This window comes from Otolemur garnettii, unplaced genomic scaffold (assembly GCF_000181295.1).
Source record: "Otolemur garnettii isolate 467f Iridium unplaced genomic scaffold, OtoGar3 scaffold00003, whole genome shotgun sequence".
In the NCBI taxonomy this organism is placed as follows: Eukaryota; Metazoa; Chordata; class Mammalia; order Primates; family Galagidae; genus Otolemur; species Otolemur garnettii.
In genome coordinates, this window is record NW_003852398.1 from 25,916,288 (window position 1) to 25,929,538 (window position 13,251).

The 13,251-nt window shown below is 53.0% G+C and overlaps 1 protein-coding gene across 2 annotated transcripts in view; it reads left to right on the forward strand.

Annotated features, from left to right (window-relative positions):
- Positions 1-13,251, forward strand: part of PDGFRB (platelet derived growth factor receptor beta) — a 40,279-nt gene that overhangs the window by 8,675 nt on the left and 18,353 nt on the right. The window contains exons 2-7 of one of the 2 annotated variants that reach the window (XM_012809324.2): positions 8,475-8,520; positions 9,919-10,242; positions 10,784-11,050; positions 11,801-11,928; positions 12,050-12,224; positions 12,861-13,053. In XM_012809324.2, coding sequence (XP_012664778.1) covers positions 8,481-8,520; positions 9,919-10,242; positions 10,784-11,050; positions 11,801-11,928; positions 12,050-12,224; positions 12,861-13,053 — 1,127 coding nt within the window. In that variant the 5' untranslated portion in view covers positions 8,475-8,480. Of the gene's footprint in view, positions 1-8,474; positions 8,521-9,918; positions 10,243-10,783; positions 11,085-11,800; positions 11,929-12,049; positions 12,225-12,860; positions 13,054-13,251 lie in introns of those variants that run through there. The other variant, XM_023515673.1, reaches the window with a different exon arrangement.

A 13,251-nucleotide genomic window follows, 5' to 3' on the forward strand; every position in this document is an offset into this window, starting at 1 on the left:
AAAGTGGTGTGACTTTCCCCAACAGACTGCCAGATTCAGCTTCACCCGGCTCAAAAGAGACATGAAAGAACGAAACTGGGAGAAGAGAAAGGGGGGTGAGAGAACGAGGCTGGTGACCCACTGGGTGGGCGCTTATTCTGTGCCAGGTACCAGACTGAGCTCTTTCCAGCTTCTCTCATTGCTTCTTGCCACAGAGACTGTTACACGGGCAATGGGCTTGTGTACTCTGGAGCCAGTTTGCCCAGGATGGAACGCTGGATCTACTGCTGGCAAGCTCTGTGATTTGGGCTAAACAATGTAACCTCTCTGCACCTCAGTTTCCTCTTCTGTGAAATGAGAAAGCAACACCAATGTCATGGGATTGCTCTGAGGACTCAGTGAGATCATTCACATGAAGAACTTAGCACAGGTAGTGGGTGCTAAATACACTTGATTCTTGAACAATGTGGAGATTAGTAGTGCTGACCACCACAAAGTCAAAAATCTACATATAACCTTTGACTCCCCCAAAACTTAACTAACAGCCTCTATTGACTGGAAGTCTTACACATAAAGGATCACGTAAAGCTATTTATTTAGTTATTTATTTTAGAGACAGAGTCTCACTTTGTTGTCCTTGGTAGAGTGCCATGGCATCACAGCTCACAGCAACCTTCAACTCCTGGGCTTAGGTGATTCTCTTGCCTCAGCCTCCTGAGTAGCTGGGACCACAGGCGCCTGCCAAAACACCTGGCTATTTTTTGTTGCAGTTTGGCCGGGGCCGGGTTTGAACCTGCCACCCTTGGTATATGGGGCCAGTGCCCTACTCACTGAGCCACAGGAGCAGCCCATGTAATGTTATTTATGTTTTGTATGTCCTATGTATTATATTCTGTCTTTTACAATGACGTCAGCTAGAGGGAAAAATGTTAAGAATATTATAAGAAATAGAAAATATATTTACTATTCATCAGCTGAAAGTGGGTTATTATAAAGGCCTTCAACTTCATTGTCTTCACACTGAGTAGGATGAGGAGGAGGAGGGAGAGGAGGGTTGGGTCTCGCTGTCATAGGGGTGGCAGGAGTAGAGGAGGTAGAAAGGGAGAAAAGAGAGACAGGCCCACTTATTGAAAAAATCTGCATGTAAGTGAACTCGTGCAGTTCAAATCCATGTTGTTCAAGGGTCAACTGTACTATTAATAAATCAGAGGTAGCTGGGTGGCACTTGTGGCTCAGGGATAGGGTGCCAGTCCCATATGCCAAAGGTGGTGGGTTCAAGCCCCAGCCTGGGGCAAACTGCAACAAAATAAAAACATTAAAAAAAAAATTAAAAAAAAAATAAATAAATCAGAGGTAGCTATTATTATTCTCGTTATTTTCAAGGCCATGTAAGTCCCTATTCCTTTTGAAAGGGGCTGATGGGGACCATCAGGGGGATCCACTGGGTTTAAGGGGTGCCCATGGGGGCTGAGTAGGGAAGGCCAGTGGTGAGGTGCCTCAGGAGGCAGGAAATGCGTGCTCACAGTGGCCTCCCCTCTCACTGACCTCCTTCTCCCAGGGGTTCCTAGCCTAGCCTTCGTGGGGACATAGGCCCCCTCCCTTGGGCCTCAGCAGCCTCGAGGCACACACTGAGTGCTTTCCCACGAGCTGTTCCAAGTGGCCGGCATGGCCCCCTCATCCCCAAGCACACACACTCTGACGGGTAAGGGGGGGTGTGCTGCGGGGGTGGGGGCGCAGGCTGGGTGATCAGTCCGTTCTTTATCAGCCTGGCTCTGTTCCAGACAGATGTTTCATTTTATTTTAGACTTCCAGAAAATAGGTCATTTCTTTCCATTGTGTCCCTTGGGAGGTCCCCTGGGGGGAGGAGCACAGAGTGAGTGACTTGGTTCCTGGGAGCGGGGAGGGCAGCAGCCTTCCTCCCTCTGTCCTGAGGGAGCTGTCCCTGAGGGAGCTGTCCCTGAGGGAACTGTGGCAGGCCAGGGCGGGAAGGCTCTGCCTGAGGCTGACAGTGAACAGCAGTGGGATCAGGGACACACAAAGTTAGGTGGGCGTTTCAGAAAGGTGCCTTGGGTTGGGTGTGAGGACACGGGAGGGGCAGACTGGAAGTAAGGAGCCAGGAGAGGAGCTGCAGAGAGGCAGCCAGAGGCAACTGAGCTTGTGCCAGAGGGGCGGGGTGGGTGATCAGGACGGCCTTCCACGGAAGCGGCCCTATTCTTCCATCTACTTGGACTTCCAGGACAGCTAGAGACTGTGCACAGCTTAGCCAATTTTTCCTGCTTTGTTGAGGGAGATTTTTTAGGCACCTGGAAAACACAAAGGCCCCTGGATCCAGAAGCAGCATGGCCTAGAGGTAGCGCCATCACTACATGATCCTGAGGCTTGGGGGAGACTCGTGTAAGGATGAAGCACTGAGCCCTCTCCCATGAACAGAAGTAGGACATGGGGCTACAGAAGTGGGATTAAAGGGACCAGGTGGGAACCTCTGCCCATCCCAGGTTTCTTCTCCCTATTTATAACTGTCTCTCCTCCTTCTGGACCCTACTCTCCCCCCTGGACCATGAAAGGTCATATCTACATGTCAGCCTGCTGCCAGGTCCAAGCTATGCTGCTGTCACTTTTGTAAGTCTCCAATTGCTGGCAGGAAGACTCCATCCCTGGCTCCAGACGCTGCTTGCCCTCTTCTTGCCTGGAACTGACTGTCTTCTCTGAGCTGAGTCATGACATTCCGGCTGGGGCCCCTCCCTGGTGCCCCTGCCCCCACCCCAGCATTCTAACTCAGCACAGCAGCCTTCCAGAGCAGGGTTCTAAACATGCTCCCATGACAGCCCTGCCCACCCCATTGTACAGATGGGGAAACTGGGACCCAGAGAGGGGCAGGTCAGGATTGTCTGGCCCCTTTACCCACAGTTGCCCTTTCCACAGTCAGCCATGGTCCAAAAATATTAAATGGAAAATTCCAGAAATAAACAATGTGTAAGTTTTCAATTTCATGCTTCTCTGAGTAGCGTGATGACATCTCGGGCTGTCCCACTCCATCCTGCCTGAGAGTGAAACATCCCTTTGTCTGGTGTATCCATGCTGTGTACACTACCCTCCTGTTGGTCCTCAACATCCAACCATTGCCATCCATCCATTGACGTTATCATGGCTGGATGACCCTTCTGAAAGCATCAGAAGGTCAGTAGTGTCCTAACAGTACATCACAATGCCCACGTCATTCCCTCACTTCATCTCTGCACGTAGGCACTGTATCATCTCACAGCATCACAGAAAGGAGGATTAGTATAGTACAGTAAGATATATTTTGAGACAGAGACTACATTCATATAACTTTTGCTATAGTATGTTGTTGTAATTGTTCTATTATTGGTTGTAGCTGTTCATCTCTATGGTGCTTGATTTATAAATTAAACGTTATCATCGGCGTGTATGTAGAAAAACACATTTACAGGGTTCATTCCTGTCACAAGTGTCTGCTGAGGCTCTTGGGATGTATCCCTTGAGGATGGGGGGGACTAGATGTGAACCACAGAGCTGGGACTAGAATCCAGACCCTCTCTCTTGCTCCCCAGGAGTCTGCCCAGCTGGGGCCCCTAGTATAGAGAAGAGAGGACTAAACTGGGTCAGGAGCCTAGAGTCTGTGTCTCACTCCCCCAGGACTTAGCAAGTCACTTCCTCTAAGTCCTAGTTGCAGATCCTACCTGGCTGGGACAGTGTAGGGAAAGTAACCTGATTCAAAGGTCAGTATGTGGCAGGGCAGAGGTGTGCTGTGGAGACGGCAAGGGGAGCAGCTGCCATCTGAATCCTGGGCCTTGAGCCACCAACTCCATGTTTGAGGAGGGGCAGAGGCCCAGGGCCGCCCAGCAGGGGAGCTTCGGTGCCCTGTTGGACACCTGTGCCCATCCAGCCTCAGCCAAAAATAGAAGGACCTCTCCCTTTCTTTCTCTGAGTTTTTGCTTGCCCACCTGTCCAGTGGGGCACAGGAAGGCAGTTGGAGCCCATAGATGATCCTTGAGGGCCGTGGAGCTCTGACATTCCAAGACTCTGACCCTGTGACCCCATGGCCAGGCCTCCTCCTCCCTCAGGCATCTTGTATATTCAGAGCATCCCTGGCCTGGGCCTGCCTGCCCCAGTACCCCCTTCTCCACAGGGGGGCTTCCCCCATCCCTGCCTCCCTGCTGGCTGTCCAGCCTGTTCCCTGCCTCCAGCCCACAGACCCTCCACAACCTAAACCAGCTGGGTGGCAGCTCCTGCTCTTTGGCCTTGTTCTCACTCAGAAAATGACACGGTCCCCTCGGCACACACACTCCTGCCCCTTAGGCTTCCAAGCCAGAGACAGGGGTGGGGTTCGCCTATGATGCCTCTCTGTACAATCACCAAGTCCTGTCAATCCTCAGCTAGGTAAGTCTCAATCTGTCTGTTTCAATCAGTCCCCACCGTCCTCTCCCACACCCAACCAAACACCCACATGGAGCATTGCAGCAGGGGAGTAGAGTGGCATAGAGCACGGAGCCACATCCCTCACTTTAATCTCTGTCCAGCCCCAACCGGCTCTGTGTTCCCAGGCAAGTTTCTGAGGTGCTCTCTGCCTCAGTTTCCCCCACTTATAAAATGGGAGTGATCATTGTACCTACCTCATAGAGGTGACTGAAGATCGAGTTAGTCAATACACGTCCAGTGTTCAGAATGGTCCCTGGGGCAGTAAATGGTGCAGCAAATGCACAAAATGCATCAGCTTTCTGGTTTGTCTGTGCATGCATGTGAAGGCATGTTCAGGCGAGTTTGGGATTCTCTGTGCACACCTTTTGTGCATGCTGTGCATGCCAGGTGCACATGTGATCTGTTGCACATGGGCAATCTCCATTAGACACCTGAGAGAGCACCTAGGCAGCAATGTGTGCTGTGTACATACGTGCTGGGCACAGCAGGAGCTGGTGCATGTATGTTTTGCATAGGCACGCTCATGTTCAGGGCCTTCATGAGGGCTGGGCACACACACAACCCGTTGTACTTGTATGTGTTTCAGAGGAGCATGTGAATAAGTGCGTAGGCAGACATCTGTGCTGCGTGCTTGTGCTCACCGTGTGCAGGCTCCCCCGCAGTGATGCAGGGCCTCCTCCCTGGCTTGCCTGTGTCGTGGGAGCCTCTGGACCCTGAGGGAGGGAAGCTGCTGCTGGCGGATGTGGCCAAGATGGACTGGATTTATTTAGACTAAGGCGGTGGGAAAGGAGTAGAGGATTGTATATGCCTGGAGAAGGGAAGGCTGGGGCTCTGAGAATGACTCTCAAGCATGCTTGCTCCCCTGGACTTAGGGTACTCACTCTGTTCTCCTAAGGGGTCCCTCTGATTCACTGTGAGGAGCAGGGCATAACCCCCTCTTTGGGCATCTGTTCCTCCAACCTGGCCAGAACAGGAGGAATCCTGAGGGTTTCCTGGTACACAGCACTCTTTTCATAAGAAAAGGGGGACACCTAAGGGTGCCCTCCCTACCTCTACTTCAGGGGCCTCCCTGGATGGGAGACAGTGGCAGATATTGGGGGGAGGTACCTGCTCCCTGACTGTGACAACCAAGCTGTCACAGTTGGTTTTTCCCTAGAGCATCACCCCCCTAAAGAAGGGAAGCTGTCACAGGCAACCCACCAACCCCATCAACTGCCTGTTCCTCCCTGGAGGAGGAAACAAAGTAACCTCTGGGCAGCACACAGAGGTCCAGAAGGCATGGAGTGGACAACTGGGCATGCCAGTGAATCATCCAAGATGGCCCAGGAGGTCATGTCTGGGTTCCCTGAGCTCTACTATAGTTCTCCCTGGTCTTCCATCCTTTGGTATATGGTGGTCCATACCATCCTTCCTTGCCACCTTCCGGGGTTTCGTATCACTAGTTCATTTGGCTGGAAGTCACCCGAAAGACTATTTCTAACTCTTAGTTGTATAGATGGGGAAACTGAGGCCCCCCAGAGGGAAACAACTTGTCAAAGCCCTCTGAGCAAGGCTGTGACCAAACATTCAGGAAAATTCCACCCATGGAATGAATGAGATGAGTGATGGATTCTCATGGGACTCTGGCCTCAGGAATGTAGCCTCAGCCTTCTTGCCAGCCTCCATCTCCTCAAAACACCCCAATGAAGATAATGGCAACTAGAATCTTCTCTTTGGCTAGTCAAGAAGGCAGAGCTTTAGAATAGGGACAGCCCTTTGAGAGGACCTGTCCAAATCTTTCCACGTATGGGTGGGGAAACAGAGTCCTAGAGAGGGCTAGAGACTGGCTCAGTCTCACCATGAATCCACAGTCTTTTACGAAGGGAGCTAAAATGCTCATTTCCTAGAGAGTAAAGCCAGTCCAAGATCCCTGGGGTGCCTACACCCTCTCTAAGTCATCTACACACTCCCTGAGCTTCCTTGGCCAGCCTAGCTTCCCCTCATAGGCTAAATCTGCCTTTTTTCTGTGTGTCTGAGGCATGATTCCACCCCTCTCTGGGCCTCTGCTGCCCATTCAAAAAGGGTTCCTCCTAGCTCAGAGTATCAGCTCTAGGCCTCTCCCAGCCCCAGGCCCAGCAGGAGAGGATCTGAAGGGGAGAGGATCTGGGTGCCAAGTGCTAGAGCCACAAGGGAGCAGGGTCAGGCAGCATGCCATGAGGGCCAGCCCACATGGCCAGCCCAGCCTTCCAGAGCCAGACCAGTCCTGTTGCAGTGACCTCCCATCTCCTGGCCAACAGGCCAAATTCCTCCTTTAGAATAATAAACAGTGTGGCCAGCCAGGGAGGCTGGGAGGGGAGGGGCAAGGAGGCTGAAGTGACCCCCTCCCCCAGCCTTGGCTGCTAATGATTTTCTTTGGCTGAAATCTCAGGCAGGAAGTGGGGAGCCAGAGGGGCACCCACCAAGGGGCACATAGGCCTCTATGGAAGCTGCTGGCTCCACCTTGGCTCTGCTCCCTCCTGCCCAAAGTGGCCTGGTGTCCAGCTGGAGGGGTTGGGGCAGAAGGGAGAAGAGTTGAGGATGCTGTGGAGGGGTATCAGAAGGGCTGGGCTTTAGGCACGGAGCAATTCGGCGGGCAGTATCATTGGGCAGGTGGTTGGAGGGAGAGGAGCAGATTTCCTTAGGTTGCTTCTTGGGATGTTAGTCAGAGCTGGGGTTGGGGGTCCAAGGCTGGACCTGCTGCCAGATGGTATGGACCACCATATACCAAAGGATGGAAGACCAGGGAGAACTATAGTAGAGCTCAGGGAACCCAGACATGACCTCCTGGGCCATCTTGGATGATTCACTGTCCTGCCCCTACCATGGGAATGCAGCCATGTAGGTGGTACACTGCCAGAGCTAGAGACTCAGACCACAGAAGTAGCATCCTGGGGCACAAACCTGGCCCCTTGCCTTGGATCAGAAACTAAAAGGGGTGAGATGGAGAGCTGAGGGCAAGCTGGGTGTGGCCTTAGGAGCGGAGCCAGGCTGGGCAGCCCCACAGCATCACTGCCTTGATACATGGTCACTCCCCACAGGTCTTACTCTGTGACCCCCATCTGCCTCTGGCTTCCTGCTTGTCCATGCTGCAGGCAGAGACCCTTGGCATACCTGGCTCTTGGTAGTTATTTGAGATCTGAGGTATGGTTGTTGAGGCAGGGATAAAGCGAAGACTCAATTCAGTCTCTTCTTCCCTGCTTCTGTCTCTGCCTCTGGCTCAGTCTTTTCATACATCTCCTCTCCCTATCTCCCTGTGACTGCGTCTCATTGTTTCTCTCCACTTCTGTCATCCCGGGTCTTCTGTCTTCCTTTAGGGCAGGCTGTGGAAACTTGGGCAATCTTCTTTGCCTCTCAAAGCCTCAGTTCCCCCATCTGAAACCTGTGGGAGGGGATGGAAGCTTTCCCCTGAGCCCAGCCTCTGGCCCCTCTCCCCTGGGCCTCTAATGCTGCTCTGGGCTAAGTAAAGGGGGCCAGGCCCACCCGCCACATTCCACAGCCCTAACTTCCCCCCTTCCCTTCCCACAGCTCACAGCCGCCTCCATTTCCTGTTGTGCTTGTGGAGCTGTGGGAGTTCTCTGGCTCTACCCCTTCTTCTCCCCCAGGCCTTTCATCACACTTTCCCAAATATTTGTCCTGGCAGATAAGAGCCTGGTATTGGAACTGTCACCTGGAGGACAGGCTGTCAGAACTGGCAGGCCCCTGGACACTGTCCAGCCCAACTTCCCCACCCCCACTGTACACACAGGGAAACTAAGGCCCAGAGACAGGCAGGGGACTCAGCCAAGGCCACATGAGAGTTAGACACAGAGCCCAAATTGGGTCTAGGCACCCTGAGGCCAAGTCCAGTATGGAGGGGAGGTGGCCTGTAGTCATGAGTGCCCTCTTAGCCTTGGGACAGGGTGGCCTATGACTTCAGCCCCTCCAGACACAGAGGCTGGTGGCCCAGGCTGGGGCTTACTTTGTGGGATCTGGTGCTAAGATGGGCCCTGGCACTGCCTCTTCCCATCCTGCTCACTAACCCCTGTTTAACTCTGCAGGACACCATGTGGTTTCCAGGTGTGATGCTGGCTCTGGTCCTCAAAGGTAGGTAAACTACAGGCAGGTTTAGGGGCTCTGGGGAGCTGTTAAGCAGGACCCTGGAGCTAGCAGGGACAGTGCATGATAGCACCAGGGCAAGAGAGTGCAGGAGCACTGCTGTGCTCTTGGGTGTTAATTTCCTGTATGGCCATAGGCCTCTGTGGAGGTTTCCTTCGATTGCCTATCATCAGCTCACAAAGCATCAGTGGACTCCTGCTTGTTTAGAACCATCAGCTCAAATCCTTTATTTGGCCCTCCAGATCCCACCCACACCCCCCACACCCCCCAGTACTTGCCCCTGGCCTCTAGTCTCTCCTCAGTCTGGCTGATTTGGGGCTCTCTGCCCGGATCCCTATTGACTGGGAGCTTTTAGACTCCTGGTGGGCTTCTCTTCACATACCCTGCCCCTCACTACTCCTCTCCAGAAGCTGGGCAGCTGACCACATGATCAATGACAACGAAGGGCCTGCCTAGCAGACTGGTGTTAGATGAGTCCCACTTGTTTGGGCCTCTCCTGATTTTCAGCACCAGGAAGCATAGGGGCACGGCTCACAAACTCCTTCCCCAGAGGAAGTCATGGGAAAGGGGGACCAATTACTTGACACAAACTTCCAACCTCAGTCACCTTTAGCCCACTCAGAGTTTCTAAGCCCCTCCCTCTGGCTTTGGGCAGAGTTTCTAAGCCCCTCCCTCTGGCTTTGGGCAGTTTCTAAGCCCCTCCCTCTGGCTTTGGGCAGAGTTTCTACGCCCCTCCCTCTGGCTTGGGGCAGTTTCTAAGCCCCTCCCTCTGGCTTTGGGCAGTTTCTAAGCCCCTCCCTCTGGCTTTGGGCAGTTTCTAAGCCCCTCCCTCTAGCTTTGGGCAGTTTCTAAGCCCCTCCCTCTGGCTTTGGGCAGAGTTTCTAAGCCCCTCCCTCTAGCTTTGGGCAGTTTCTAAGCCCTTCCCTCTGGCTTTGGGCAGTTTCTAAGCCTCTCCCTCTGGCTTTGGGCAGAGTTTCTAAGCCCCTCCCTCTGGCTTTGGGCAGAACCTGGGCAGCTGAGTCAGCTGCAGGGGAGAGGCTCAAAGTGACCTGGGAAGTAATGAAGGAACTGCAGGCCGGGGAATTGCTTCCCGAGGATTTCCTGACCCCTTCTAGTACCTACTGTATGCACACAGCACTGCTGAAGGACCTGGAGGCTGAGGGTCTATAGGGACTGAGACAGGAGGTCAGGAGGAGCCCCAAGGGCCCTCACACTGGGTGAGCAGGCCTCAGAGCTGTGGGTACAGGGTTCTGATCTACACTGCACAAAGGGTGTGTTCTTCAAGGACTTGAGGTCTGTGCATATGTGGCTTCCCCCCCCAGAGTCAGCTCTGGGAGAGGTGCTGAGGCCCCTGTGCCCTGATGTCTGACACCTCCTCTCCCAAAGGCCAATTGCTGGTGCTGCCCCTGCTGTTACTGCTGGAACCACAGATCTCTCAGGGCCTGGTCATCACACCTCCAGGACCAGAGCTTGTCCTTAATATATCCAGCACCTTTGTTCTGACCTGCTCGGGTTCAGCTCCAGTAGTGTGGGAACGAATGTCCCAGGAGCCCTTACAGGAAATGACTATGACCCAGGATGGCACCTTCTCCAGCATGCTGACACTGACCAATGTCACTGGACTAGACACGGGAGAATACTTTTGCACCTACAATGACTCCCATGGTTTGGAGTCTGGTGAGCGGAAACGGCTCTACATCTTTGTGCCAGGTAAGGGCTCCATTGTGATTGGAAATGAGGTGGTCACCTTTAAGTGTGCCCTTTTCCTACCCTTCTTCTCAAGTGAGGGAATCAGGGAAGCTCAGAGTGCTTTAGTGATGTTGCAAAATGCAGCTATCTTAGAAACGCAGACAAATCAAGGAATCCAGCCTGGCTCGGTCCAGGAGTGTGTTTGCTCCCACTCCTTGCTCCAGATATCTGTCTGCTCCCTGCCAGCCCACCCATTCCTGCCTCCAGAGAACTCTATATTCTCAACTGGTTCCAGTCTGCTCCCTGGTGGCCCCTCATCTTCCCCATTTTCCAAGCTCCAGGTATCAGCTGTGCTTCAACTTGTGGCTTGTCTTCTTTCTTACCCTGGCACTGTCAATATCAAATGTTAGAGCTGGAAGGGACTTCTGGGAGAGTTCTTATTCTACAGTGGTGAGTCTGAAGGCCAGAGAGAGGAAAGGCTTGCTTTGAGTTACATGGCTATTCAGAGGATAGCCGGACAACCCAGTTCCCCTGACCCTCATTCATGGCTTCACCCTGGCAGATCCCACCATGGGCTTCCTCCCAAATGACCCTGAGGAACTATTCATCTTTCTTACGGAAATAACTGAGATCACAATTCCATGCCGAGTGACAGACCCACAGCTGGTGGTGACACTGCATGAGAAGAAAGTGGATGTCCCGCTGCCTGTCCCTTATGACCACCAACGTGGCTTTTCTGGCACCTTTGAGGATAGGAGCTACATCTGCAAAACCACCATTGGAGACAGGGAGGTGGATTCTGATGCCTACTATGTCTACAGACTCCAGGGTGAGCCCCCTTTCTGGCCTGATGCTCAGCAGAGGCAAGTATAAGCCTTCACAGAGGCATAGCCCTTTCCAGTTTACAAGGAGACTGTATTTTTCCTTGGATTCTCACTATCACCTTGGAAAGGAGTTAGAGTTTCCCCCATTAGGTGAAGGGGGAACCCTATTATTTCCCTATACAGATGAGGAAACTCAGGCTCAGAGAGAGGATGGAGTTTGCCCACTGCCCCAGAATGTGTTGGTGGCTGAGTTGGGCTATATAACATAGTGGGCAAAGGCATAGGCTTTGGAGCTAGTTGGGTTTAAATCCCAGCTTTGCCATTTCTCATCTGAGTGGCTTTACACAAAGCACATAATCTCTCTAAGCCTGCTTCCTCCTCTGTAAAGTGTGGATAATAATGGCAGCCTACCTCACAGGATTATTGTGAAATAAAACAAAAGATGGAAGGTCCATGGTGTGTGCTCAATAACCATCCCTTGTACTTAGATCCCCAGAGAGTCTTTTGATTTCTAGACTGTTATTCTAGAATATCAGCTCCATGAAGACAAGATTTTGTCTATTTTGTTCAACCCTGTAGCCCCAGTGCCTAGAATAGTACTTGGCATGTAGAGGTATTCAATAAACATTTGCCAAATGAATGAATCTTCTATACCAGCTATCCCTTCCCTGTCTGGACCCCTACCCCATCACCAAGGTGTAGTACTGGTGGCTGGTGGTGACTTCTCCAGCCCTAAGCCGGTCTTTTCCCATCAGTGTCATCCATCAATGTCTCAGTGAACGCAGTGCAGACTGTGGTCCGCCAGGGTGAGAACATCACTGTTATGTGCATTGTGATTGGAAATGAGGTGGTCAACTTTGAGTGGACATATCCCCGAAAGGAGGTAATGCTGGGTCACGGGATGAGGAGGGGCCAGGCAGGGATGGATGGATATCTTGGCTTGCAGACTGATTTCTCATGGACCCCTCCTGATTCGGGGGGACCTGTACCTCCTGTGCCTGCAGAGTGGGCGGCTGGTGGAGCCAGTGACCGACTTTCTCATGGATATGCCCTACCACATCCTCTCCATCCTGCATATCCCCAATGCCGAGCTAGGCGACTCAGGCACCTACATCTGCAATGTGTCAGAGAGTGTGAACGACCATCAAGATGAAAAGGCCATCAATGTCACTGTGGTTGGTGCGTGCTTTGGGCCCAGCCCCAGCCCCCAGCCTGAGCTGGACCCAGAACCTGGATCCAGAACCTATCACAGGCCAGGGGTACAGTCAGCCACACTCCAGTACCGCCCTAGCTTTTGCGCCAACCAAAGCCCCAACTTGGTGATAAATCCAAACCAAAGTGCAGTGTCAGCCCAGAATCTAACCCTAGCTCAACTTAGACTTTCTGCCTAGTCGAACCCCAGTCCCAACGTGATTTCTCATCCTAATGGCCATCCCAAGCCTGGCAGCACAGTCCCTAAATTAAACCTCAGTACTAGCTCAGGCTCCAAGTTACTTCAGCCACAGCATGGAGCCCAAACCAAGAACTGCAACTCCAGGCTCAACCTCAAAGCCAGCCTCAACATCAACATCAGCCTCAAATTTGGCCCCTTCTCCAGGCCCACCCAGTCTGGGTCCCAGCTTCAACTCCGGCTCTGGTGACTCCCTCCCCCACTGGGTTCTTAAAGCCTAAAGCCCCCACCCCGAAGTCTGGGCTGCTTTGGCAGTCAGTTGATGCCCCACCTCCAGGAATCCCGTCCCGGGACAGGTGCTGCCCCATTGGTGGCCGGGCATAGCCGTGCCTCAGGGTCCCGCCTCTGACCCCCACCCTTTGCAGAGAGCGGCTTCGTGCGGTTGCTCGAAGATGTGGGCCCTTTACAATTCGCTGAACTACACCGGAGTCGGACACTGCATGTGGTATTTGAGGCCTACCCTCCGCCTACCGTCCTGTGGTTCAAGGACAACTACACCCTGGGCGTTTCCAGCGCGGGTGAAATTGCCCTGTCCACGCGCAATGTGTCTGAGACCCGGTAAGCAGCAGTCCGCTCACTCCATTCTTGAAGTATTGTTCTCTGAGGCCTTTAGCCACTCGACAAACCTAAGCCCCGCCTTTCCTGAGAGCCTACTGTGCCAGGCGCTAGGGATGCTGCAGCGACCACAGCAGACAGTTCCATCCCTCCTAGAGTTTCTAGTCCAGTGGAGGAAGCAGGCGTTGGTCAGATGATCAC